The sequence below is a fragment of the Geotrypetes seraphini genome, chromosome 4 (assembly GCF_902459505.1).
Source record: "Geotrypetes seraphini chromosome 4, aGeoSer1.1, whole genome shotgun sequence".
Classification (NCBI taxonomy): Eukaryota; Metazoa; Chordata; class Amphibia; order Gymnophiona; family Dermophiidae; genus Geotrypetes; species Geotrypetes seraphini.
In genome coordinates, this window is record NC_047087.1 from 9,404,003 (window position 1) to 9,431,688 (window position 27,686).

Here is a 27,686-nt window from a genome sequence, read left to right on the forward strand (position 1 = left end):
GTAGTGGGGCTTTTCTTATAAATGCTATATTCTGGGGAATGATGACACATTGAATAGAGCTATGAATCCCAGCGGTAGCTATACAGGGGTTAAGAGGGGATTGCAGTCTAAGTACAAACCCCATGCCTGAAAGTGGTAGGAATAATTGTACCCAGCTTTCTTTTAACAAGATGGTCCAGAATATTCACCTTTTTAGTGGTTCCTTGCTAGAAATGCAGGCTGCCCAGTAAAGACTGGGAGGGGAGAGTAGGGTCACATTCATCCTGATATACAAGAGAGAGACCAAAGCTTTCTATATAGCAGAAGTTCTTACCCTAGCCTAAATCTCATGCTTATTCAATTCTGAAAGCCTGCTTGGCTTGGTGTGTCCTGAGGACTAGGTTAAGAACTCCTGCCGTAAAGCGATATTACATTAAAATACATTTCTAGACCACACTACCTTCCAGATCAATGCGGTTTACATCTTCAAGAGACTGAACATCACAGTGAAATAACAAGAGAGATATCATCTTCCTTACTTTCCTAAGAATTTTACAAAAAGGGGATGTCTTTAATAGTTTTTGGAAATGCATATATGAAATCAAATAAGCAAACAAAATACGCAGATCCGAATCCCAACTAGCAGCTTGATATGCAACTGTTCAGTGCAAAAATTTTGTGTAAAGACATCCTCGTACTGGAGGGAACGCAAACAATGAAGTTATCCTTAGTGGACGAATTGCCTTAAAAAAAAAAAATGTAAATTGTTCTAGTAAATAACCAGGTGCCTGACCATGTACGGCTTTATAACAGAGCGTCCCAAATTAAAACCAAACCCTGGCCTCAAAAGGCCACCAGTGGCATTGTCTATAGTAGGGAGTAACATGATCTGATTTCAAATCAAAAATTAGATGCACAGCCGCATTCTGGATATGGCAGGGAAAGCACGAGTCTAACAGTACTTTATATACAGACAGGGGCTATGATAACACTGTCTGTGCTATATGTGAGTAAATGCCCACGTACAGTGTTATTCCACATTACTTTCACCTGCTGTAAGAGGGGGATGTTCTAGGACTGTACAGCAGTTGTTTCCAGAGCTGACTTGGTTTTCAGGATATATATATATATATATACAATGAAAATTCATGACAGTTGCATGTAGTGCGATGCTGTTGCATGCAAATTTCTTTCATCTAGGCGCTATTCAGCCACCTCCAAGACTGGCTGTTCTTTATCTGACTCATGTCTAGCTGGGCACTGTAGTAGAGGTCTGCACAGGAACGGGGATTGCGGGAATCCTGCAGGGATCCCCCTAGTCTATGGGACTCCCACAGGGACCCCTCCCAGGCCCACAGGACTCTCACGGGGACCCCTCCCAGGCCCACGGGTGGCCTACCTAATTTCAAATTCAGTCCGAGTCCGGCGCAGCGGTGGGAAAGTCTATGCTGAGCATAGAGCTCAGCACAGAGGCAGTGAGCTGGGCACACGTAGGCACGCATCATCTGGGGGAGGGGACTCTGTGTGCCTATGTGCTGAGCTCCATGCTTAGCATAGACGTTCCCGCTGTGGCGCCAGACCTGGACTTTGTAGATTTGCGGGGTTTTTCTTCTTTTTCCTCCCAGCAAAGGATTTGTGAAAGGTGAAGGTGAAAGCTTGAGATTTTTCAAAACTAGTACGATTTAATGCTGTCAGAAGCAGCACCAGCAATTTTGTGCTGATGTTTTCTGAAACGATGGGTGGAGCCAGTATAAAGCAGTTTTCCCAAAAGATGGGGTTAGGTGCCGAGGCAGTGAGATGAATGCATTGTCCACTTCGAAGCATGATGGGTGGTTTGGGTTTGTACTGAACTTGATCGCTGGGGGTCTAGTTAAGGGGGGCAGGAACGATCCCTGGTGTCTCCTCTCCCAATGGTTGCCTCATTCAACATCACAGCTCCTCTTCCACGCCAACCAAACTCAACACAGCAACACCCTTCTGCAGACTGCATAAAAGAAAGGTATGCACTTTCTATTCACATACTTTTTATGTGCAAATGAGGGCACACGTTTTTAAAAGCCCTTTTGTGCATGTAAAACAGCTTTCTCTACAGTATGTGTAAATACATTTATGGTTTAATACCTCCGAGTTCTCTCTCATTCATTATACTTTGGAATAATATTAAAATATTTTGTTGCATGTGGTACATCAGTAAACTAGAAATGCATAGCTATTCTAGTAAAGAGACCCCCCCCAAAAAATAAAACACAACTTTCTGAAGTAATTGCTGCTTTTTATGGGGGCAAGTAACTTTTATGGGGTGTGGGTGGGGACAGGGGATTCTCATGGGGACGGGTGGGATTTTGGCAGGGACGGGTAGGGTTTTTGTCCCCACACAACTCTACACTGTGGTCAAGAAACTGACTTTGCAAATTATTAATCTGGAGGTGGAGCAGGGGCTACAGTACCTCAGGAGTGCACCCAAGGTCGATGCAGGAACCTTGTGTTACGACTCTGTGCCGACAGCAAATTTCAGAAATTATTGACCAATGATTCAGTAGTAACCACAATTTGAGTTATAAGAGAATGTGTTGTCCTTAAATGAGAAACTTAAATCGGTCTGCGATCACACGGGTGCAGAGCTGCACACCAAATCCATTTTTGAATACTAGGTGCGACCACTTACGCCTTGCCTATACGCAGCAGTTGGAACACCCCTGACGTATCGATGCCCCTCCCATGCTAATGCCCTCTTTGCAGTTGCGCACAAGAAATGTTAATCACTCCGTTTACAGAATAGGGGCATAACTGCTAATTGCCAATTATTATTTATCTCCAATTAATGACTTATGTTGCATGTGTAATTGACCTTATTCTCTAACTAGATGCACAATTGGGCAGCTAACTCTAGACAGCATTTCTAGAATCGGGGTGTGAGGTAATAAAGCCATCAGGCTCCAGCTCAGTCTAGAGGTGCTATTTTTAAACCATGTATTGCCAAAGGTTCTGATGTCATGACTGCATATCTCAAGCGCCACCTGTTACTTCTGCCTCCCTTCTAGCTACTTCCCTAATTTTGGGTCTACATCATCTTTGCACATAGCAGGTTCTGTTTCAGGCCCTTTCACCTTACCTTGCTCTCCATTTTATTTCTTGACTATATTTCATCGTTGCTTAGTGCATGGCTTCTAACATAAAGTGAACCAAATAGGGCCTGCCTGCGAAGTTAGGAGAGCACTTAGTACAGAATCTTAAGAATCTAAGAATAGCCTTACTGGGTCAGATCAATGGTACATCAAGCCCAGTAGCCTGTTCTCACGGTGGCCAATCCAGGTCACTAGTACCTGGCCAAAACCCAAAGAGTAGCAACATTCCCTACAGAATCTCAAAGAACAGCAAGATTCTAGAATCTCAAGGAGTAGCAACATTCCACGCTGCCAATCCAGGGCAAGCAGTGGCTTCCCCCATGTCTGTCTCAATAAAAGACTATGGCCTTTTCCTCCAGGAACTTGTCCAAACCTTTCTTAAAACCAGCTACACTATCCGCTCTTACCACATCCTCTGGCAATGCATTCCAGAGCTTAACTATTCACTGAGTGAAAAAATATTTCCTCCTATTGGTTTTAAAAGTATTTCCCTGTAACTTCATCGAGTGTCCCCTAGTAACTTCATCTTAGAAACATAGAAAGATGACGGCAGATAAGGGCTACAGCCCATCTAAGTCTGCCCACCCTATTGACCCTCCCTATTAAGTCTAATGACCCCCTTAAGTATGATTGTAATTATACTTCCACTCTACTGACCCGCTCTTTCAAGTCTATACCCTAGTGACCCTATCCCTTGGCATGACCCTCGTAGGGATCCCACATAGGTATCCCATTTATTCTTGAAGTCTGAGATGCTGCGTGCCTCGATCACCTGTACTGGAAGCTTGTTCCAATGCTCAATCACTCTCCGTGAAGAAGTATTTCCTGGCGTCTCCACGAAACTTCCCTCTCCTGAGTTTGAGCGGATGACCTCTTGTGGTCGAGGGTCCCTTCAGAAGAAAGATATCATCTTCCACCTCGACCCGTCCCGTGATGTACTTAAATGTCTCAATCATGTCTCCCCTCTCCCTACGCTCTTCGAGAGTGTAGAGTTGCAATTTGCTCAGTCTTTCTTCGTACGGGAGACCCATTAGCCCCGAGACCATCCTGGTGGCCATCCGCTGAACCGATTCAATTCTGAGCACATCTTTACGGTAATGTGGCCTCCAAAATTGCACACAGTATTCCAGATGAGGTCTCACCATGGCTCTGTACAATGGCATCATGACTTCAGGCTTCCTGTTGACGAAGCTTCTCTTGATACAACCTATCATCTGTCGTGCTTTAGATGAAGCCTTCTCCACTTGAGTGGCTGCTTTCAAGTCAACACTGATGATTACTCCTAAGTCTCGTTCTGCCATAGTCCTGGTTAAAGTTTCTCCATTCAGGGTGTAAGTTCTGCAAGGATTTCCGTTACCGAGATGCATGACCTTACATTTCTTGGCGTTGAAGCCCAGCTGCCAGATCGAGGACCAACTTTCTAAAGTACGCAGGTCTTGCTCCATAGCATCCTGTAGATTATAGCCGTTTACTATATTGCATAGTTTGGCGTCATCAGCGAATAAGGTTACCTTGCCTTGAAGCCCTTGAGTCAGATCCCCAATGAATATGTTGAAGAGGAGTGGGCCCAGGACTGAATCCTGTGGCACTCCGCTAGTCACCTCCGACATTTTAGAGAGGGTACCGTTAACCACCACCCTCTGAAGTCTGCCACTAAGCCAATCTTTAACCCATGCACATGCACATGCATCCCTTAAGGGCAAAGGCCATAAACTGAGGTTGAGGTAGACTTAAGAGTAATGTTAAGAAATTCTTTTTCATGGAGAGGGTGGTGGATGCCTGGAATGCTCTCCTGAGGGAAGTGGTGGAGAGGAAACCTGTGATGGAATTAAAAAAAGCATGGGATGAACTCAGAGGATTGCTAATTAGAATATGAATGGACTAACTTTCAAGGTCTGAATCTCGTAAAGGAGTTGGAGCCAGATGCACCAAACAGGATTAGTAGGACCGCATGGGAACGCACCAGTCTGATTTTTGGCTGATTCTAAAAGAACGATTGATGCACTAAAACTTTTGCATGCAAATGATTCATGTGGAGGGTCATCATAATCCCCATCTCTTCCGTCCGATTGATCACTGTGAGAGCAACTCACCCATGTGCAGAGATGCAAGAAAAGCCCCAAAGCAGCCATCTGCCACTCAGCTGTTCGGGGCATTAAAGAAAAAAGCCACACACACCCCCCCTGATGAAAACAGCATTCCTCAACATCTCCCTGATGAACTGGCACCAGGGACTGATCCTACCCCCCCCCCCCCCCACCCGGTCAAAAATCGACAGGAGTATTCCCCATTGCGGCGGCCGGCACACCGTAAACACAGGCTGTCCACATGGACCTTGCAGCAAAAACACAATGAGCACTTTGTCACTTTAAAAGTGTTCATTGTGAAAACCACTACTAGCTGAAAAATAAAAGTGCTGGTTAGGAGTTAAATGCAATTTACCTCAATTAAGGTTTCTCTTCAGACTGGCTCTGCCTCGGGCTTTTTTTTTTTTCTTCCAATATAACTGTAATGGACAATTGAACAGACCCCACTGGCTCTCAAAGCCATATGCCTTGCTGGTATTGATGGCAAGGCTTATAGCTGAGGCGCCTCTAGTAGAAAAAAATTTGGGGAGGTGGGGGAAATAGTGAGGAGGGACTTGACCAGTCGAGTGTGACCCCCCCCCCTCCCCCCGAGGTCGGATGGAGCCCTGAAAGGTTCCTCCAAGCTCAATCCGGCACCACAGATGAGGACAAGAAGGCCTATACAAAATCCAACAGCCCTACACTAACTCAGAGAAAAGTGCACAGGCTTACCACCTCCACCTGCTGGATACTGAGAGCAGACTGATTGTATTTGTGAAAGCACAGCCCACTTGTACTTCAGCCAAAAGTTTGTGTCTGTCTCCGCTAATTTCTAACTTTGTTAATTCTACTCAATTTTTAGCATTTTTAATCCTTGTAAACCGCATAGAACTTCACGGTCTTGCGGTATATAAACTGTTATTATTATTACCCCTCAGTGAGCTGTGCCAGTCTGGAGAGACTCAGTCTATAGACACTCAGTCAGCAAATGGGGTTTCTAAGTGATGTTAGATTGGGCTCGAACTTCTAGTTCCAAAAATAGCTGAGCTAGGATCAGAAGTTGACAAGCCCTGCCACGTTTGATGAGTGGGTGCCTTAATTACTAGCCAACCCTGGCTACTGAATGCCTCTCTTTGTTTCTTCACTCAATGGGTAATTAAACTCTGGAACTTGTTACCTATCTGCTTATCCCATTGGGATCTTGCCAGGCATAGGATTGGGGGTGCTTAAAGACCCCACCCAAGTTCTGCCACGATCCTGCCCCCATAAAAGTACTAATTGTTATACCATTTTTTCTATTCATTTTTCATATATACACACACAATATAATCTTATTAACAATACATAATGGTTAATCACAAAATTAAACTACACAAAGCACACTACGTTTCTCAACATTCATTCTTTCCCGAACAGCTGCCATGGTCACACATGCAGAACAGAGATACTCTATGCAAATACAAACTAAGTCCTCCCTTTTACAAAACCGCACAAGAGTTTTTAGCGCCAGCCAGAGTGATGAATGCTCTGTGCTGCTCCAACGGTCATACAGTTCCTATGAGCATTGGAGCAGTGCAGGGCATTCAGCGTGCTGGCCGGTGCTAAAAACCTCATATGGTTTTGTAAAAAGGGGGGTAAAATTACTAATATACACAAACAATACCCTAAGGTGCTGCCAGACTCTACATGCAGTACAACACCAGAGAAATAGAAATTAATTTCTTCCAGGACAGTACAAAATATATACAGCAGATGTAAATTCTCAAAACTGACACATTTCAATTACTAAATTGAAAACAAAATCATATTCCCCACCTTTGTTGCCTGGTGATTTTATTTTTCCAATCATCTTTTCCAGGGCCTTTTTTTCCATTTGCTGTTTTTCTCCTTCACTTTTTGTGTTAGAAACATAGAAATAGACGGCAGATAAGGGCCACGGCCCATCCAGTCTGCCCACCCTAATGACCCTCCCCTACCTTTACCCTGTGAATAGATCCCACGTGTTGATCCCATTTGGCCTTAAAATCAAGCACGCTGCTGGCCTCAATCACCTGCAGTGGAAGACTATTCCAGCGATCAACCACCCTTTCAGTAAAAAAGAATTTCCTGGTGTCACCTCGCAGTTTCCCGCCCCTGATTTTCCACAGATGCCCTCTTGTTGCCGTGGGACCCTTGAAAAAGAAGATATCTTCCTCCGCCTCGATGCGGCCCGTGAGATACTTGAACGTCTCGATCATGTCTCCCCTCTCTCTGCGCTCCTTGAGCGAGTATAGCTGTAATTAATCCATCTTTGGCATTAACTTTTACCATTCACCTTTCTTCCATTTTTCTGCTTTCTTCTTAAAATCTATCTACTTTTCCATGACTTCCCTTCCCATCTATCCATGTGTACCATCTCCATCTTCTTTCTACTCTCCTATTCCCTCCATCCCTATGCACCACCTCCTCCCTCCCTCTGTCTTTCCCCTACATTTCTGTGCACCATCTCTGTTCCCTCTCTCTCCCCTTTCCTTCCATTCCTGTGCTTCTTTCTCCTCTTCCCACAGCCTGGCATCTCTCTCCTCTCCCATGGTCTGGCATTTCTCTCTCCTTCCCTCCTCCCCTTGCATTTTCCCCAGTTCTTATCCTTCCCCACCCCCACCACTGGGCTAACAAAACAGCTAGGCATCTTTTCCCCTTCTGTTCCTCTCCCTCTATTCCCCTCACCTTCCCGGTCTCCTTTCAGTCTTCTTGTTTGGAGAGGCCCTGTCGTGGTAGCCATTCTCACAAGCTACCAGTGCTGCCCTGAAGCTTTCCCTCTGCCGTGATCCACCCTCTCTTTGACTCAACTTCCTATTTCTGCCAGGGCAGATTGCAGCAGAGGTAACGCTTCGGGGCAGCTTATGAGAATGGCTACCACGCCAGGGCCCCTCCAAACATAAGAACATACGAATTGCTGCTGCTGGGTCAGACTAGTGGTCCATCGTGCCCAGCAGTCCGCTTACACAGCGGCCCCCAGGTCAGACCAGTGCTCTAAATGAGTCCAGCCTCACCTGCGTATGTTCCAGTTTAGCAGGAACTTGTCAAACTTTATCTTGAATCCCTGGAGGGTGTTGTCCCCAATAACAGCCTTCGGAAGAGCGTTCCAGTTTTCTACCTCTCTCTGGGTGAAGAAGAACTTCCTTACGTTTGTCTAACCAAGAAAAGCCTTCAAAGACTTCAGCGGATTCATCATACCGCGGCTAAGCTAATCTTCGCAAAAAGTAAACTTGACCATGTTTCTCCTATCCAAACTTAACTGGCTTCCAGTAATCTCCAGGGTTCACTTTAAATTCGCCTGCCTAACTTTTAAGATCCTACACGGCATCCTTCCTCCCCTTATTCCACTATCTTGGAATTCATTGAATCCTGATACCACTAGATCCACCCCAAAAAACTATCCTTCCCCTCATTAAAATGCATATCCCATGCAGGAAAACTAGGGACATCCCTCTCCTTCAGAATCACAGAGCTCTGGAATAACCTTACTATCCCACTTCAGATTCTGAGCTCCCTCCAACTATTCCGAAAACATCTGAAAACTTGGCTATTCTCAAAAATGTAATACTAAGTCTCTCTAAACATTCTTTATACTAAGTTTCTGTAACCCTTCATTGGAGTTCCTTCTTTATATCAATTCCTGTAAACCGTGCCAAGCAAGTGCCCTCTCGTTCTCCCTACCTTAGAGAGGGTGAACAGTCTGTCTTTATCTACTAAGTCTATTCCCTTCAATATTTTGAATGTTTCAATCATGTCCCCTCTCAGTCTCCTCTTTTCAAGGGAGAAGAGGCCCAGTTTCTCTAATCTCTCACTGTATGGCAATTCCTCCAGCTCCTTAACCATTTTAGTCACGCTTCTCTGGACCCTCTCGAGTAGTACCGTGTCCTTCTTCATGTACGGCAACCAGTGGTGGACACAGTACTCCAGGTGAGGGCGTACCATGGCCCAGTACAGCGGCATGATAACCTTCTCCGATCTGTTAGTGATCCCCTTCTTTATTATTCCTAGCATTCTGTTCGACCTTTTCACCACCGCCGCGGTTTCATTGATTTGTCGATAAGAACTCCAAAGTTTCTTTCCTGGGAGGTCTCTCCAAATATCGGCCCGGACATTCCGTATTCATGCATGAGACTGAAAAGAGACCGGCAAGGTGAGGGGAAGAGATGCCTGGACTCCACGCCAATCCTGGTTCCATGAGGTCCCCAAATTATTGGGGGTGCTCAGGCACAACCACGTGGGGTCCCTACGAAGGTCAAGTTAAGGTACTAGGTCATTAGCACTCAGACCTAATGGGGTGGGTCAGTAGAGTGGGCAGACTTGATTGGCTGTGGCCCTTTTCTGCCGTCATCTTTCTATGTTTCCTATGTTGGCCAACTTAGATTACAAGTACCTGGGGTACTTATAATCTAAGTTGGCCACCATTGCAACAGAATACTGGGCTTGATGGACCTGTGGTCTGTCTCAGAATGGCCAATCTTATGGTATATAATATAATAAGCAATAAGAAAGTATCAGAGCTTCTAACTTACTTTTATTGATAATGACAAGAGTCGCCATTCAACATATCACCAGGAATTGGACAAATTACACTAGACTTAATTACACCTTCTAGTGAAATTTGTTGTGCCATATATTCAAAATGGAAAGAACAATTGCCATACAAAAAGGGAATTATAATAATTTTAAAAAGATTTAGGGGCCATTGATAACTTATTGTAATGATTAGATGCCATTTTACACTGAAAGTACATTTATAATTATGGGAAGGGGGTGATATATAGTTATATTTAAAGGTTTAATCAATAATTATGAATGTAATGTTTATATGATATTTTTGATTACAATATTTGTGGGAAGGGTGGGTGGTGGAGGGAGTAAATTTATGTTTTTAAAATTATAATAGAAAGAAATTCAAGTGATGTGTATAAGTTCAAATGATGAAAAAATGAATAAAGAATTGGGGGGAAAAAAAGCTTCTAACTTACCCATCTGCAAGGGGGAGATTGTAAGCCAGGCCTGTCTTTCAGATGCATTATGGGATTGGGAGCACTGACGTCAAAGGAACTACAAATCCCACACTGCTTTGGGACGTAAAGAGGTCAGAAAGTCTTGGCGGCTCGGTTTAGACGTCCCGCCTCCCTTTGTTCTTCAGCCTATTAGCTTTGACGTCGTGCCCGCGCGAGAACCTACGTCCGCCTGCGCAGCGCCCCTCCTCTTTTTGGTCGTGCCTTTGCAGCCCCCGGGCGCGACTTCCTCAACGGTCTGCGCCTGCGCTGTAGCTCGCGGCACTGCAGGCGTTTCCTCACGCGCAGACATGAGCGTTGGAAGTTCGGAGCAGAAGCTGCAGCTCGTCCGCGAGCGGATTCGCGCCTTCTCTGACTTCCCGTCGCCGGGCGTCTGCTTCCGGTGAGCGGGTTTCGGCGCTTCCTTCAGGCTTTGAACCTGCTCCACTGCCCTTCGCAGTCGGTTTCTGTCATGTGCCTACCTGGAGTCTTCCAGGTGGTTTGTGGGTAGCCCTAGCAGCAATCTTAGTGCACCAGGAGTTGTGGAGATTCCAGGCAGGCCAGGTGGGGGAGGGGTGCTCAGTCCAGGGCTTGATTTTCTTTTTTCTTGGGGTGGAATTGGGACTGGGGGAGACCCAGAAGCTAACTTAAGTCTATCAACTGCTCCTGCACTAACTGGGCAGTGCTGGAGTGGTTGGGGGTGATATTCAGTGAATATGAGCAGGTTTGCTTCAAGGAAAGACTCTGTTATTCCAAAGGGCTTTTTGCAGAGGTTTGTGGTCTAGTATCCATTTCATGGCTTAGAACCAGGGGGTCTCCAAAGTCCCTCCTCGAGGGCCAAATCCAGTCAGGTTTTTGGGATTTCCCCAATGAATATGCATTGAAAGCAGTACATGCACATAGATCTCATGCATATTCATTGGGGAAATCCCGAAAACCTGACTGGATTTGGCTCTCGAGGAGGGACTTTGGAGACCCTTGGCTTAGAATATGTAGCTCTCCCTAAGGCAGGGGTGTCCAATGTCGGTCCTCGAGGGCCGCAATCCAGTCGGGTTTTCAGGATTTCCCCAATGAATATGCATGAGATCTATTAGCATACAATGAAAGCAGTGCATGCAAATAGACCTCATGTATATTTGTAGGGTCATGAAATAGTTAACTGTTGTTTAAAATATTGCTCTGGTCTACATAGCTGAAAACAGTGTATAATCTATTGACTGCATCTGCCTAAAATGTATGTCCCTACCTTACCACATTGTAAGCTGAATAGATAAGAGTTTGAGCCATGATGTACCCTGCCCTTCTGTACATTTACCTGCAAGAGTTAGATAAGTGTCCTGCTAGTGACCTGCTAGTGTGAGCTTAGAACCAATGAGTGTTAAGAAAAGTAACACGTGAAAAGCTTTTTCTAGAATTCAGTTGTATAGCCAGAAAAATGAATAAATATCTCTGTAACTTCCTGGTTTCGGCACTTCTGAGCCAGCTTGGAGCTCAGGGGTCCAGCATGCATGCTGTGAATAAAACTTGTACTTCTTCACGCCTCTGACTTTGTGTGTCCAAGTGACCTTTCATTTGGCGCCCGAACAGGGACTTGAAGGTCTCTTGACCACTGGTTACTCGATTGGTCACTTGTTTCTGGTCCTACGGCTGATATGTCTGCTTAGCCGGCTGCCTTCCTTTTGGGGGGTTGGCAGACCTCAGGACGTTGGACCGCTTCAACTGACTTATCTAGTCTCAGTTTAAAGTACAAGAATCTGTATCTGTATCTGTATCTGTACCTGGAGTGGCCACTATCTGGTAAGTGGGGATTGATCATCCCTATCCTGTCTCTCGTCTCCTGCCTAGTAAGCCACGTGATCTGTCACTGAAAAGTTGTGGGAAAGGGATTCTAGGAACTGTTATTTTCTGGTTGAGTAACTGAACTGAAATCTGTTGTGTTTTGTGTGTTTGAGAGTGTCTGAGACGTCCTTGAGGACGAAGCGAGTGTGGACCTGTTAGTACTGCGTTTCCCTAGCCCGGAGACGGGCGGGGCCAGGAATACAGGGAAGTGTTTTTGTCCTCCATTGCACAATGGGGGGATGTCTGTCTACCTGTGGGGATCCCTTGATATGTAAGCTAATTTTAAAAAAGGAATTTGTCTTTGATTATACTTAACAAATCAACCCTTATTTGTCTGTGCCAGTTAGAATGGCCGATATTTGGTGTGGGCTGGCCCCCCTCTGGCTCCCTGGAAGAGGACATAACTCGTCAGGTTTTTATGCATTCGTTTGCTGTCAGTTCCTCTTCCAGTCAGCCAATTTTGCATTCCAATGGGAAAACCCTTCCACTGGACAAACCTCCTAAGTAACCTGGACCCGTCTACCCCAGGGCTTTAAAATTAGCCCCTCTCTATTCAGCACTGCCCTTGCTTCAGACCTTGCCAAATTCTTCCCTTCATCTGATTCCCAAGTCCTGCAGTATCCCGGGTTTTTTTATGAGTTCTGTCTGTCCAAATGTATTAGTGAAGTTTAAACTGTCAGTTGTTTAAAGCAGGAGAGGGGAGTACCCCTCCTCCTCCTTTTGTGATAAGGGCCATGAAGTGTTTAGCACTTCAAATGCGGTTTCTCCTGAAACAGATAAGTAGTTTTAGATTTAAAGTTTTTGGTTATGTTATAAAATTTTTATGTATATTCAGAAATGCATATAAACGAAAAATATGATTTCTGGAACTTATATTCCATGCTAAAAAGAAGTTCTTTGTCCAAATTTAGTAGTTATTTGTCTAAATTTAAAAGTTCTGAAAAGGACTACATCTGTAATTTGATCTCTTTGATCTTTAAGCAACTCTCTCTCCTTTGTGAAATTCTGTAGGAAGGGGGAGTAAGTCTCTACTGAGACCCATGTTGATTGTAAAAAAAAATAAAAATGAACAATGTTTAAACTTGTGAGTACAGTAAAACTTTGGTTTGGGAGCATAATTTGTTCCAGAAGTATGCTTGTATTCCAGGGCACTAGTGTACAAAAATATACATACTTGTATTGCAAGCCCTTGCTCGTTTGGAACAGTCACTGCATTCCTGCAGCGTCATATAGAGAGGAACCATTGGCTCAGTTGTGAAAATGTGATGCTTCTATACTGTATGTACGTGTATTGCAAGACGTTGCTGGTATAGGCAAGTTAAAATTTAATCATTGCTTGTCTTATAGAACACTTGCAAACCAAGTTATTTGCAATCCAAAGTTTTACTGTATATTCCAATCTTTGTTTTGTATTTCTGTATATAAAAAATGTAAGTTTAGGTATAACAATGTAATTTTTAGGAATGCTTTTGTATTGAAGTAAATATTTTTGCCAGTCAGCTGATAGTGAAGGGACTGCTGCTTTAGAGAGCGCTTGTGTCAGACTACCCTGCTTAGTGGGTGGATCCAGAACTGCATTTAGCTTAATTTTATAAGTCAGCTCTTTGGGGTAGGAACCTGATATAGAATAGGGATTGAGAACAATTCTTATGTGTTAGTACACATCTTAAGTTCAATTATTTTGTACCTTCTCTAATCTTTTGTAAACCACATAGCTCTTCACGGTATTGCGGTATATAAACTGTTATTATTATTATTTATCTGAGTCTTTCAGATAGTGGGTCTGCCTTTTAAATTTTCCTGTGGCCATATTTACATTGATTTCAAGTATGCCTTCCTCGTGTCACCTACCTTGGCTTTCAAATCTCCAAGGGTACCAGGTCCCTTCCTACACCGAGGTCTAGGCTGTCTGTAGTCTCCCTGTCCCTGATAACTGCAAGGCTCTGAGCACCTTTCTCAGTATTGCAGGATACTGTATGATTCCACCAAAGGCGCTGACTCAGCCCCTTTTGTCTGGACCCAACTTCAGGAGCGGTCTTTTCGCTGCCTCCAAAAACTTCTGACTCAGGCCCCTGCCTTCTGGCCCTTCTGCCCAAGAAGCTGAGCTGTATGCCCTCACTTTTGCCCTGCGCCACTCTGCCTCTCAGTCTTGCAATATATATATACTGACTCCAAATATGCTTTCCTTAACTTGCATTCCCATAGGGCCATCTGGAAACATCAAGGTTTCATTATAGCCTCCGGCCGCCTGATCCATCATGCTCCCCTCATTCTTGACCTTCTTGAGGCCGTACAACTACCCTCACGTGTTTCTGTTATGCACTGCCATGCTTACAGACGCGTGACGGACCTTGTCTCTCGTGGCAATGCCCTTGCCGACCGCACAGCCCGAGCTGCCAGTCTCTGCCCCCTCTTTCGGCTCCTCTGTATACAATCATTCCTTTTCTGGATTCCCTTACACCCCAGTACGCTTCTCAGGAACAGACTTGGGCATGCATTATTTCGGGCCAGTCTGTCCTGAAAGGGGGGTGGATACAAAATGCACCAATTCAAGTGCCAATCCAGACACACACACTGATACTTCAAACGCAAGCACAGCGGGTACCCTCATATTCATTCCTCAACACCTGGCCCTCACGATTGTCAAAAGATGCCATGATCTGGCACACTCTGGAGAACCCGCTATGAAAATGACTCTCAAGAGACATTTCTTTATCAATCACCTTGATCAGCTAGTCCGGAATATGGTCCGACAGTGTGTTGTCGGTTCTAGAATAAAATTCCCAATCAGATGACTGCCACCTCTTGGATACCAACCTATTGGAACACATATCCGATGCAGGTTCTGTCTGTAGATTTTACCCACATGCCCATTTCCCGTTCCCTCAGTCACTTCCTAGTCTTCACAGACACCCTGACTAGATGGGTCAAAGCCTTCCTTACTTGCACTGAACGCGCCAGAGACGTAACCAAACACCTCCTGAATAATTCCGTGCCTTGATCTCCTTGTTTTTATAGGCAGTGACAATGGCCCTGCTTTCATTGCCGATGTTGTCCAACAAATTGCTCAGGCCCTCCAAATTGAATAGAAATTATATGCTGCTTACTATCCTGAGAGCTCTGGTCAGGTCGAAAGAATAAACAGAACTCTTAAGACCCTTCTCACAAAATGAATTGAAGAAACTAATCTGTCCTGGCCTGTCCTGCTGCCTTCTGTTCTTTTTCAGATTAGATGCATCCCATCTAAGCCCCATTTGAGCTCATGTCCAGCTGGCCACCACCCATTGTGAACCCAGATCCTGGTTCCTTTGCTACTCTGGGATCAGATATCCTCCAGAGTCAGGTCCAGTCTTTAGCTAAAGCCCTTTAAGAGCTCCACAAATGGGTCCTGGAAAGGGCCCCACTATCGATAGCTACACAAGTCCATGGGTATGTCCCTGTAAATACAGTATGGCTAAAACTTGGAAGTCAGACCCCCTGAAACCTAGGTGGATAGGTCCTTTTACTGTCCTAATTTCTTCTCTTACAGTTGTCAAGGTGTCCGGACATGAAACTTGGTTCCACTACAACACGGATCTTCAGCTGAAGCTTTCTAAGACCTCAAAAGTTCTGAATATTTACCACTGTACTTAGCAGGTGTTCTGAATATAATTCTTTATAAGTGTTTGAGTTTAATTGACTGCCTGTGGTTCACCACTGCTTTTAGCAAGTGTCTTGAGTATAACTGTTTGAAGTTTTCTAAGTTGTGCCTGAAAGAAAAATGAGTTTCCCCTGTTAGTATATATATATATGATATTTGTGTTGCCCTCACTTATGTTTCTTTCTTCTGTATTTTGTACTTAACAAGTGCAGCCCCTTTGCCTGATGTTTGTTTGCATGAAGGAGTTAAGTACAGAAAGTGTCAAACGTTTGAGGGTATTTTCTGTTTCCAACCTACTGGTGATGAAGTTTAAAAGTGGGCGGAAATCTGCATTTATAATGTTGAGGGTCCACTTATCAACTAGACTCTTATTGTAGACCCCACTCGCCCGGTGTCTTTGTATTGTGATACATGTGTGCTATTTGATGTTTCTCAAGGTCATGGTACTACCCCTAATACAGTTTTGTGTGGCTCCCTAGATTGACAGCGTTATTATACCAAATGTGCTAAGTATATAGGTCTGTATAACCTGATGCCTTTAAGAACTGCCCCTATGAGGAAACCTTCACTAATGGTGGAGCCTGTCCTTTATGAGAAAGAATACCCCGTCTGCCTCCCTTACTATAGGTCCTAGCTCCGGCCCCTTGTGTACTACAGGCTACTGTAATCCCATGGTTTTCACTATCACTGACCCATATAACTGGAATGCCAATGTCCAAGTCCAGAAGGCCAGAGACTGCATGGCATTGTATATTGATGGTAAAAGGTGAGACCCAGGTACTGATGTATATGTCCGAATTGTATCCCACTCATGTGCTCCTGTCTATCACTCTGTGGTGTTTCCCCAGTTTTATGAAATTATGAAAGTAGATACTAATATCCTGTAATCACTAGAAATCTGTTTATATAGTTTGCTGAAACTATAGGTCAGACTCTTAATGTTAGCAATTATTTTGTATGAGGAGGGACTGGTATGGGAGAACAGTGGCTATGGGAGGCAATGCAGCTGGACATGTTAAACCTGACTTCACAGACCCTCACTTTTACGTCAGGTCCACGACCTTCACGATGGGCCTTGTGAACCTTCATTGTTGCTTCCCACTGTCTTCAGCCCTTCAGACACTGCTTAATGGAACTTCCTATGAATTATGGTCAGCTCCTGATAGTTGATATTGGCTCTGTGATCCGTTTGCCTACTCTTGGTTGCCTGCTTAATGGACTGGTACATGTGTGCTTTGCATGATCCGTCCCAGCTTCTTCCTGTTACCGCTGGCCGATGGTGAACACCTGGGAGCCCCTGTATTCAACACCAGAGGTCGCCAAAAGCGGTCTACTTCCACCAATTCCCTTAAAATAGGTGAATGGGGTGATGACTGGCCTGCAGAACGGATCATTGCTGCTTATGGACCTGCCACATGGACCAAGGATGACACCTGGGGCTATCGGACCCCAATCTATTTGCTGAACTGCATTATTTGTCTATAAGCTGTACTTGAACTGATAACCAATGAGACCTCCCGAGCTTTGAGTACCATTGGCAGAGCGGAAGCTAAAATGTGCACTGCTATTTATCAGAATCGTCTAGCTTTGGACTATTTACTAGCTGCTGTGCCTGTGATAAATTCAACCTCTCCAACTGCTGCCTTGAACTTGAGTAAAGTGATTGAGAACGATGTGGATCGTATCACCAAACTGGCTCATGTTCCTGACCAGACCTGGCGTGACCTTACTGCAGACTGGATCTCTGGTACCTTCAGCTCCTGGTTGCCCTCTGGTTCAGCATTGAAGATCATCTTGCTGGTTGCTGCCCTGTCTTCTCTGCTCCTTTGCTGCCTGCCCTGTGTGGTCCCCATAGCCATAAAGCTGCTCCACTGAACTATGGACTCTGTTGTCAAACGTTCCACTGCTGCATTGGCCCTCTCCCAGTATCGTCCCTTACCCACTGGGAACCCCGACTTTCCTGACCCCTAACTTTATTTTGTCAGGCTTGGCTCCTTAGGTACGCCAGCCTGAAAGGGGGGAATGTAGGGTCATGAAATAGTTAACTGTTGTTTAAAATATTGCTCTGGTCTACATAGCTGAAAACAGTGTATAATCTATTGACTGCATCTGCCTAAAATGTATGTCCCTACCTTACCACATTGTAAGCTGAATAGATAAAGAGTTTGAGCCATGATGTACCCTGCCCTTCTGTACATTTACCTGCAAGAGTTAGATAAGTGTCCTGCTAGTGACCTGCTAGTGTGAGCTTAGAACCAATGAGTGTTAAGAAAAGTAACACGTGAAAAGCTTTTTCTAGAATTCAGTTGTATAGCCAGAAAAATGAATAAATATCTCTGTAACTTCCTGGTTTCGGCACTTCTGAGCCAGCTTGGAGCTCAGGGGTCCAGCATGCATGCTGTGAATAAAACTTGTACTTCTTCACGCCTCTGACTTTGTGTGTCCAAGTGACCTTTCATATTCATTGGGGAAATCCTGAAAATCCGACTGGACTGCGGCCCTCGAGGACCGACATTGGACACCCCTGCCCTAAGGTCAAGTTTTCAGTGTCTGCAGAACTTGTTTCGGATGCTAAACAGTTCGCCACCCTTCCCTTTGGAACTGGGCTTGTCTTTTTACCACACAATAAAAACATATGAGTATATGCACAGCTCAGCATTTCACCTCTGGAACCACTTGATGACTCTCCAGCCTCTGCCATAACACCTCTTTCTCTTCAAAATTTTCATCCTTTACTACTACTACTACAAAGTCTTGCCTTAATCTATAAATTTTAAGTTAATTATGGTAACTACATTTATTCAATAAAGTACATTTCAGAAAATAACAGACGTCTTGTACATGCTGCTGTACTAAGTTATTACACTGGAGATTATAACTCATGTCTGCCTTAAGAGCCCAGGATCCAGGCCAAGACAGTACACTTTAAGTGGCTGCTTCTATATACAGGCGTCCTGATTGTAGGTAGCGGTAGGCGTCCTGCCGCAGTCTGACAGCCAATCAAGATGCATGTTTTTAGAAAAAACCTATCTGAGAAAGGTGACCTACTCTGTAGGCCTTTTCGTGGGTCTAGGGAGATGTCTAGGGACACATTAGCTCGCCCAAGGCTAGGCATGGGTGTGGTTTCATCTGGAAGTGGCCTTGGGCGAGTTTAAGCAGCCCTAGATGCCTCCCTAGAGCCATATAGTATGGTATAACTACATCCCAGTCATGGGTCTCTGTGATCACTACTATAGCCAACTCATCTTCCATCACAGCTTCTAGATCCAGAATCTTGTTTCCCATACTTCGAGCATTAGTATATATTTCTTCCCCGACATTACCCCCTTTTCCATTCCCTCCTTTTCCCATCTGTGTAGAGGTGTTCAGTGATTTACTCACCCAAGGGCTTTGATCATCCTGCCCTATCACTTATAGTTTAAAGCCCTCTTTAGTAGATTAGCCTACCTCCTGGAGGATGGATGAAAATACCATCTGCCTGCTTCACCTCTCCCAGAGCCACAAAGTCACTTTTGATATATTTGCAGGGAAGGAACAGCATCAGATAATAGTCATCAGGCTTGTTGAGTCTCAACAAGCTCTCTGTAGCATCTTGGATTTTGGCACTAGGCAGACAGCATACCTCCTGGGAGAACATTATGTCTGGTCTGCATATGGATGCTTCTGTACCTCTCAGTAGGGAATCACCAACCACCACTACCTTACATCTCCTAGTGGTCACAGATCCAGTAATTTTTGGGATTTTAAGCTTTGGTCCTTCCTCTCTAAGATGCTCTCATCTCGTCCACTTCCAGGGCTACAGGGATAAGGTTCCCCACGCAAGGCTTCTGAAGAAACTACAAAGCCATGGAATAGAAGGAGATATACTAAGATGGATAGGCAAATGGTTAGAAAACAGATTGCAGAGGGTGGGCATAAGTGAGAAGTTCTCGGACTGGGAAGAGGTAACGAGCGGTGTACCCCAGGGATCGGTTCTTGGGCCCATCTTGTTCAATATCTTCATAAACGACCTAGAAGATGAAACAACAAGTAATTTAATCAAGTTTGCGGACGACACAAAACTATGTCGGGTAGTTGGGACACAAAAGGACAGAGAAGAACTTCAGAGAGATTTGAACCAGCTAGAGAAATGGGCAGAAAAGTGGCAGATGAAGTTTAACATAGAAAAATGCAAAGTGATGCACCTGGGTAAGAAAATCAAGGAACATGAATATAAAATGTTAGGTATGACACTGGGCAAGACCGAACAAGAAAGGGACCTGGGGGTACTGATAGACAGGACCCTGAAGCCGTTGGCTCATTGCGCAGTGGCAGCAAAGAAAGCAAATAGGATGATGGGCATGATAAAGAAGGGAATCACAAGTAGATCGGCGGACATCATAATGCTGCTTTACAGAGCAATGGTCAGACCACACTTGGAGTACTGTGTTCAACACTGGTCTCCCTACCTAAAGAAGGATATAACCCTACTGGAGAGTGCAAAGGCGAGCCACGAAGCTAGTAAAAGGTATCGAGAATTTGAGCTACAAAGAATGCCTCAGAAAACTGGGATTGTTCACCCTCGAGAAGAGAAGACTGCGAGGAGACATGATAGAGACTTTTAAAATACTAAAAGGATTTGACAAAATAGAGCAAGAAACATCGTTATTCACATTGTCAAATGTGACTCGGACAAGAGGTCATGGACTGAAACTGAGGGGCACCAGGCCCAGAACAAATATTAGGAAGTTCTGTTTCGCACAACGAGTGGTGGACGCTTGGAATGCTCTCCCTGAGGAGGTCGTGATGGAGACCAGCATTCTGGGATTCAAGAGCAAGTTGGATGCACACCTTCTTGCAAATCACATTGGGGGATACGAGTAAACAAGGTTTCTCAGCAGGGAACACCTGGCTTGGCCTCCGCGGGTGCAGGTCGCTGACTGGATGGACCTAGAGTTTGATCCGGCGAAGCCATTTCTTATGTTCTTATGTTATGTTCTTACATAAGAGTTCTTCAGTTCAAGGGCGGATGGAGTTCTTACCAATCTTGCAGGGTTCCGTAATCTGAGTCCAGCAGTCTTCCCTCAGCACAGCTTCTTCCCCACTGCTGGAAATCTATGACTCCTCATGAACCATTTCATTGATGTACCTCTCATTCTCACGGGTCTGCCTTGCAGAGTCAATAAAGAGCAAGAATAACACCCATAAGACAAGAGGGCAACGCAAAGGGCCAATAGGAACAGAGCTTGAGACCAAATCACAGAGGAGGTTATTGAGGGTAGTCTTTGATTAGAGAGAGAGATCATACTCTGGCTGGCCATGAGGAAAATGGTGGGAAAGAAACTCAGCAGCAGCTCAGGGAAGATGGAGACCGTAGAAAAAGCCTGGTCCCTACTCAAGGACACGGTGCACAAAGCACAGAACCTGTACATCCCCAGGTTTAGGAAAGGGTGCAAAAAGAATCGAACAAAAAACCCGGTGTGGATAACAAATGCAGTGTGAAAGGCGATAAGGGACAAGAAAACATTGTTCAGAAAATGGAAAAAGTACCAAACCAAGGACAAGCAGAAGGAGCACAAAAGACACCAAAAGGAATGTCACCGAGTGGTTAGGAAAGCAAAAAGAGAATATGAAGAGAGACCGGCGGGGGAAGCAAGAAACTTCAAAATATTCTTCAGGTATGTTAAGGGGAAGCAACTGGCCAGGGAGGAAGTGGGACCATTGGATGATGGAGACAAGAAGGGAGTGGTAAAGGAGGAAAAAGAGATAGCTGACAGGTTAAACAAGTTCTTCTCGTCAGTCTTCACGAGAGAGGACACATCCAATATTCCAGAACCCGAGGAGATCATAAGTGGGGATCAGGATGAAAAGCTGGTCCAATTAGAGGTAAGCCAAGAGGATGTCCTCCAACAGATAGACAGACTGAAGAGCGACAAGTCACCAGGTCCGGACGGCATCCACCCACGGGTACTAAAAGAACTGAGAAACGAAATAGCGGAAACACTTCGCCAAATATGTAACCTATCCTTAAAAACTGGGGAGATCCCGGAGGACTGGAAAATAGCAAATGTCACGCCCATCTTTAAGAAGGGATCAAGGGGTGACCCGGGAAACTACAGGCCGGTGAGCTTGACCTCGGTTCTGGGAAAGATGATGGAAGCACTGGTTAAGGATAGCATCTGCGAACACATAGAAAACAATGGACAGCTGAAGGCGAGCCAGCACGGCTTCTGCAAGGGAAGGTTGTGCCTCACGAACTTACTGTACTTCTTTGAGGGAATAAACAGCCAAATGGATAAAGGGGAATCCATAGACATCATTTACCTTGACTTCCAAAAAGCCTTCGACAAGGTACCCCACGAACGGCTGCTTAAGAAGCTGTGGAACTAAGGGGTGCAAGGGGATGTCCACCGATGGATCAAGCACTGGCTGGCAGGCAGGAAACAGGGTTGGAGTAAAGGGCCATTACTCGGACTGGCAATGGGTCACGAGCGGAGTTCCACAGGGGTCGATTCTGGGACCGCTCCTGTTCAATATATTTATTAACGACCTGGAGACGGGAACAAAATGTGAGGTTATTAAATTTGCGGATGACACCAAGCTCTGCAGCAGGGTTAGAACCGCGGAAGACTGCGAAGACCTGCAAAGGGACCTAACGAGGCTGGAAGAGTGGGCAAAAAAGTGGCAAATGAGCTTTAACATAGAGAAATGCAAGGTCATGCATGTAGGGAAAAAGAACCCGATGTTCAGCTACAAAAAGGGGGGATCATTGCTAGGGGTAAGCAACCTTGAAAGAGACCTGGGGGTGATGGTGGCCACAACATTGAAAGCATCAGCACAGTGCGACAGCCTCAAAGAAAGCGAACAGAATGTTGGGTATCATTAAAAAGGGTATCACGACCAGGACGAAGGAAGTCATCATGCCACTGTATCGTGCAATGGTGCGCCCACATCTGTAGTACTGTGTCCAGTACTGGTCGCCGTACCTCAAGAAGGACATGGCATTACTTGAGGGAGTTCAGAGAAGAGCGACTAAACTGATAAAAGGTATGGAAAACTTTTCATACGCTGACAGGTTGGAAATGCTGGAGCTATTCTCCCTGGAAAAGCGGAGACTTAGAGGAGACATGATAGAAACCTTCAAAATCCTGAAGGGCATAGAGAAGGTAGACAGGGACAGATTCTTCAGACTGTGGGGAACCACAAGTACAAGGGGGCACTCGGAGAAATTGAAAGGGGACAGGTTTAGAACAAACGCTAGGAAGTTCTTTTTTACCCAGAGGGTGATGGACACATGGAACGCACTTCCGGAGGTTGTGATAGGCCAGAGCACGCTACAGGGGTTCAAGGAAGGTTTAGATAGGTTCCTAAAGGATAAGGGGATTGAGGGGTACAGATAGAAGTAGAGGTAGGTTATAGGAATAGTCAGGGACCACTTCACAGGTCATAGGCCTGATGGGCTGCCGCGGGAGCGGACCGCTGGGCGCGATGGACCTCTGGTCTGACCCAGTGGAGGCAACTTCTTATGTTCTTATCAGAGCAAAGATAGTAAGGAGAATCAGAAAATGACAGCAAGTAGACGATGGACTTGAGCTTGGTTAAAAGAAAAGTGAGATCTTTGCAAAAGAAAAGACCACTAGGAGTAAAGCTAATACATTAGCCAGGGGTGGCTACAGTACGTGTGGGACTACATTACACACAATGGACTGCTCACACTAAAAATTCTAAGTAAGAATAGCATTAAACACATTTTAGAACCATAATATAAAAATTGGTACAAGATGTGCATACCCAACCTGGAGCATATATACAGCATGCATTTGCCTTAGACCCCATAACAGACACATCTGGCTAGAAAGTTGGTTTCCCCAGACTACTGTTAGTTTGCTTGATCTGTTGAAAGAAAAAAATTCGTTTAATTCTGTTGCTTTCAGACCTCTGACATTTTTGCCTTAGTAAAGCAGAGTTAATACTTCATGCTCCATCTCTGGGGGAGCGTGTGGCACAGTGGTTAGAGCTATGGCCTCAGCACCCTGATATTGTGGGTTCAAATCCCATGCTGCTCCTTGTAACCCTGGGCAAGTCACTTGTGAGCCCACCAGGACAGATAGGGAAAAATGCTTGCATACCTGAATGTAAACCATTTACTAAAAATAAATAAATATTAAAATCCAAGCTAAAAGCTATAGGAATTTCACACAGGAAACACACACACTCAGTCTTAGAGTTGAGAAGGAGGCGCTGCCAGGGGCTATCTCCAAGTCCCTTTTTATTATGCTTCTAAGCTAATGACATCATAGTAACTTCCTCGTTTACACATCTCATGATTGGTGGGTACAAAGGTACATGCTTTTACATTGGTGGATACAAAGAAAGATACATGCTTATACATTGTGATCACCCTCCCTTTACCTCATGATCATCTTCCAACTCAGCACTTAGACAAGGGCCTGATTAACACGTGGACAGAGCCTGAGTCTTTGTACATATACAATGCCTGTCAGCTGATGTCCTTTCCAAATAAGGACAGCTCAAATAAGATAAGCATGTGACAGTCCAAAGGTTATAATGCATGCTTCTTAAGCCCTCTTGATTAGCCTTAAGCTCAGGGCCTGCACGTAGGCAAAGTCTGATTGTTGCCCATATAAGGGATAAGGGTAAACCTATGTCAGGTTAATATGTGACAAGGGTCTTGTGACAAGATGCTAGCATTTTCCTTTACTTAGAATGGCTGCATGGCAAGAAGGGAATGGGAATAATTCATAATTCTTACTCAGGGCCTATATCCACACACAGGGTCTAGATCCGTACACAGGGCCTAGATCAGTGTGCCGACCTGGCCTGGTTCAGAACTACCTGTGTGCTGACCTTGCCTGTGTTCTGATGCCCTGGCTCAGAACTTATCAGACCTCCATTCCTACAAAAAGCCCACTTTTTTGAAGCTCTTTTTAACTCTTAACTCACTGTCCCATTGTATCATTCCTTCTGCCAGAAATTCCCCAACCCTGACATGTCCTGTCTGTCTGTCCAAATTAGATTGTTACTATGTTAAAATGTACAGCACTGTGTAAGCTTTTCAACACTACAGCAATGATAAGTAGCAATGGTAAAGCAAGCCATTTTTCATTTCCTCATATCTAGTGTTATGAAACCAACAGTGCATCTTTAATTTAACAGTGACATCAGTCCATTACTAAAAGACCCTGCTGCCTTCTGTGCTGCCATTGATCTGATGGAAGATCATTTGAGGAAGACCTACTCCCAGATCGATGTCATTGCTGGTCTGTACAATATGGATGTTCTGTGCATGCTGCAGCACTATAGTTTTTCCTGGATCCTTTGATTTGATTAAGAACGTTTTCTTATTTCTACCAGGCCTAGATTCCCGGGGTTTTCTGTTTGGTCCTGCTTTAGCCCAGAGACTTGGGATTGGGTTCATCTTAATACGAAAAAAAGGAAAACTACCTGGTGCTACTGAATCTGTCTCTTATTCCTTGGAATATGGAAAGGTAATTAAATGGCTCTCCATTAGCTAAGCAGTATGTATTTCTTGTCCTTTTTGGAACTGGCGGAGGATTTAGGATGGAGGTTTCTCGCTGATATGATGCTCTGTATTTTGCTTGTTTCTGATGACTTTTTATAGGCAAATCTGAAAGCTGTTCTTAATTATTGATCTTTCCAAGTGGAAGTTTAAGGAGCCAGGTGAATTGAAAGGGTTTTTTTTCCATTGTGTCTATTAGAGCAATGCATCTAGCCCAATATGAATTAGTGTAAACTCTCTGGGGAAGGGGAACTATTATACAAAGCACTGCAGCTGCATCTGAGAAGCTGAAATAATGTCCTGTCTGCATTTTCAATTTGGACTTTTTCAAGGCACTTCAGGAGCAATAAGTATTTCCCTATCCCTAGAGTAGTGCTTCTCAACCCAATCCTTGGGTTAAACTCAGCCAGTCAGGCTTTCAGGATCTCTACAATGACTATGCATGCAAATCTCATGCATTTTATTTATTTATTTAGAACACTTATGACCCTCATATCCAGCATCTATGCGGGTAACAGCAATACATGCATAATTAAAACAAAACTCAACAAATCACACTAAAATACAGCTTACAACCTGAAACCTGTGCCTTACAAATAAGACCAGATGACTGACAAATTGCACATTACCCAGATTTGAAAAGGCCAATCGGAAAAAAATAAGCTTTCAAGTTTTCCAGAATGCCAAGAAACCAGAACTTAAACGAATGAAATCTGGAATTGAATTCCATAGTAAAGGTCCAGCCACCTGAAACATTCAAGATCGATTTACAACTTTAGTGACTGAATGAAGTGAGGGAATAACCAAAATCTCTAACTTGGTTAGATCTCTAACTTGTGATCTCAAAGGACAACCAGGTACAAAAATCAAAGACTCAAAAATTTCCTTGAACGGTCAGGGCTTCTCTATTGTCGATTCCATAAAAATTCTGGGAGTGACTCTAGACCGATACCTTACTTTAGACGCTCACACACAGATCTACTGACCAGAAAATGCTTCTCAACATTATGGAAGCTAAGAACCATCAAAAAATACTTTGATGCAGCATCATTCCGTCTACTAGTACAATCTTCTATTCTAAGCATGCTGAACTATTGCAACATTATTTACTTGGGATCTTTTAAGAAAACCCTTCAAAAACTTCACTGGCTGCCCCTCGAGGCTAGAGTATTATTTAAATTCTCTTGTCTCTGTTTCAAATCAGTCTTTGGTCTGGCCCCTATGTACCTGATCTCCCACTTCAATTTGGGTTGCACTATTAGGCTCACACGTAAAATCTACATATTTACACACCCAACAATAAAGGCCTGCCGTTACAAAAGATTCCTGGACAGAACTCAAGCCTTCCAGGCAGGTAAACTGAACGACTAGCTGAGTAACATTATCATGCTCTCCTCATCCTATATTAGTTTTAGAAAATTAGTAAAAACGAAACTGTTCAACCGATTTGTCACCTAAGAATTTGTTGTTCATTATCTCTCATATTCTGTATACTGAAACCATTGCTTCTACATTGTAACTACGTCACTGACTGTCCGGTTCTTCTTATTTCTACTTGCATTCAGTGTACTTGTATTCATTGTTTCTATATTGTAACTATATCGCTGACTGTCCAGCTCCTCTTATTGTAAACCGTCTCGAACTACCATGGCTTTGGCGGTATATAAGAAATAAAATTATTATTATTATTATTATATGTCTGCAATAAAGAAGCAGTCATCTTAGGCAACAAGTCACAAACGCATTTAAATACCAAGGTCAATATCTTGGATTGTATTCACCAAGTAACTGGCAACCATTGGATTTCAGCTAATAAAGATGTGACGTGAATACTTGGAAATCTGGCTATTATCTTAGCAGCATTGTTTTGAGCCACAATTTTCATTGTAGACATCATGAACATCGGACTGGCTGAGTATACCCTAAGGCAGTGTCTCTCAAACTTACTCGAGCTGAGGCACACTAAAGGCAGTGGCCACGACTCAAGGCACCCGGAAGTGCGCCTACATCGCCATGATGACATCATGCACATTTGTGATATCACATTGACATCCACGCATGCTCAGTGGTCCTCCAGACAGGCCCTGAAATGTTAATAGGGCGTGCTAGCAGGGAAGTCTAACAAATATAAGCAGAATACCCCCAACCGCAGACCTCCCAAGCTCCACTCTAGACCCAACCAAGCTCTTCCCCCAGATCCTGTCCCTTTACTAATTATAATGCAATTTTTTCCCATTCATTTTTCATATACACGCTATTTATTTATTTATTTTTTTTAGCCCGTTCTCCCAAAGGAGCTCAGAACAGGTTACAAAGTACATCCATCATAATGACATAATTTACATAAATTACATTATCCCAGGACAAGCAGGCAGCATATTCTCTACATGTGGGTGATGTCATCCACGGAGCCCCTATGCGGACAGCTTTTCAAGCAAACTTGATTGAAAATTTCAAGTTTGCTGGTGCTGCACCACGCATGTGTGTGCCTTCCCG

General features: G+C 44.3%; 1 protein-coding gene across 1 annotated transcript in view; it reads left to right on the forward strand.

The window, feature by feature from the left end:
- Positions 1 to 10,394: 10,394 nt before the first annotated feature.
- The window catches only part of APRT (adenine phosphoribosyltransferase), a 31,332-nt gene continuing 14,040 nt past the window's right edge, over positions 10,395 to 27,686 (forward strand). The window contains exons 1-3 of the mRNA XM_033943688.1: positions 10,395 to 10,594; positions 24,827 to 24,930; positions 25,025 to 25,158. Of these exons, the coding sequence (XP_033799579.1) occupies positions 10,503 to 10,594; positions 24,827 to 24,930; positions 25,025 to 25,158 (330 nt within the window). The 5' untranslated portion in view covers positions 10,395 to 10,502. The remainder of the gene's footprint in view (positions 10,595 to 24,826; positions 24,931 to 25,024; positions 25,159 to 27,686) is intronic.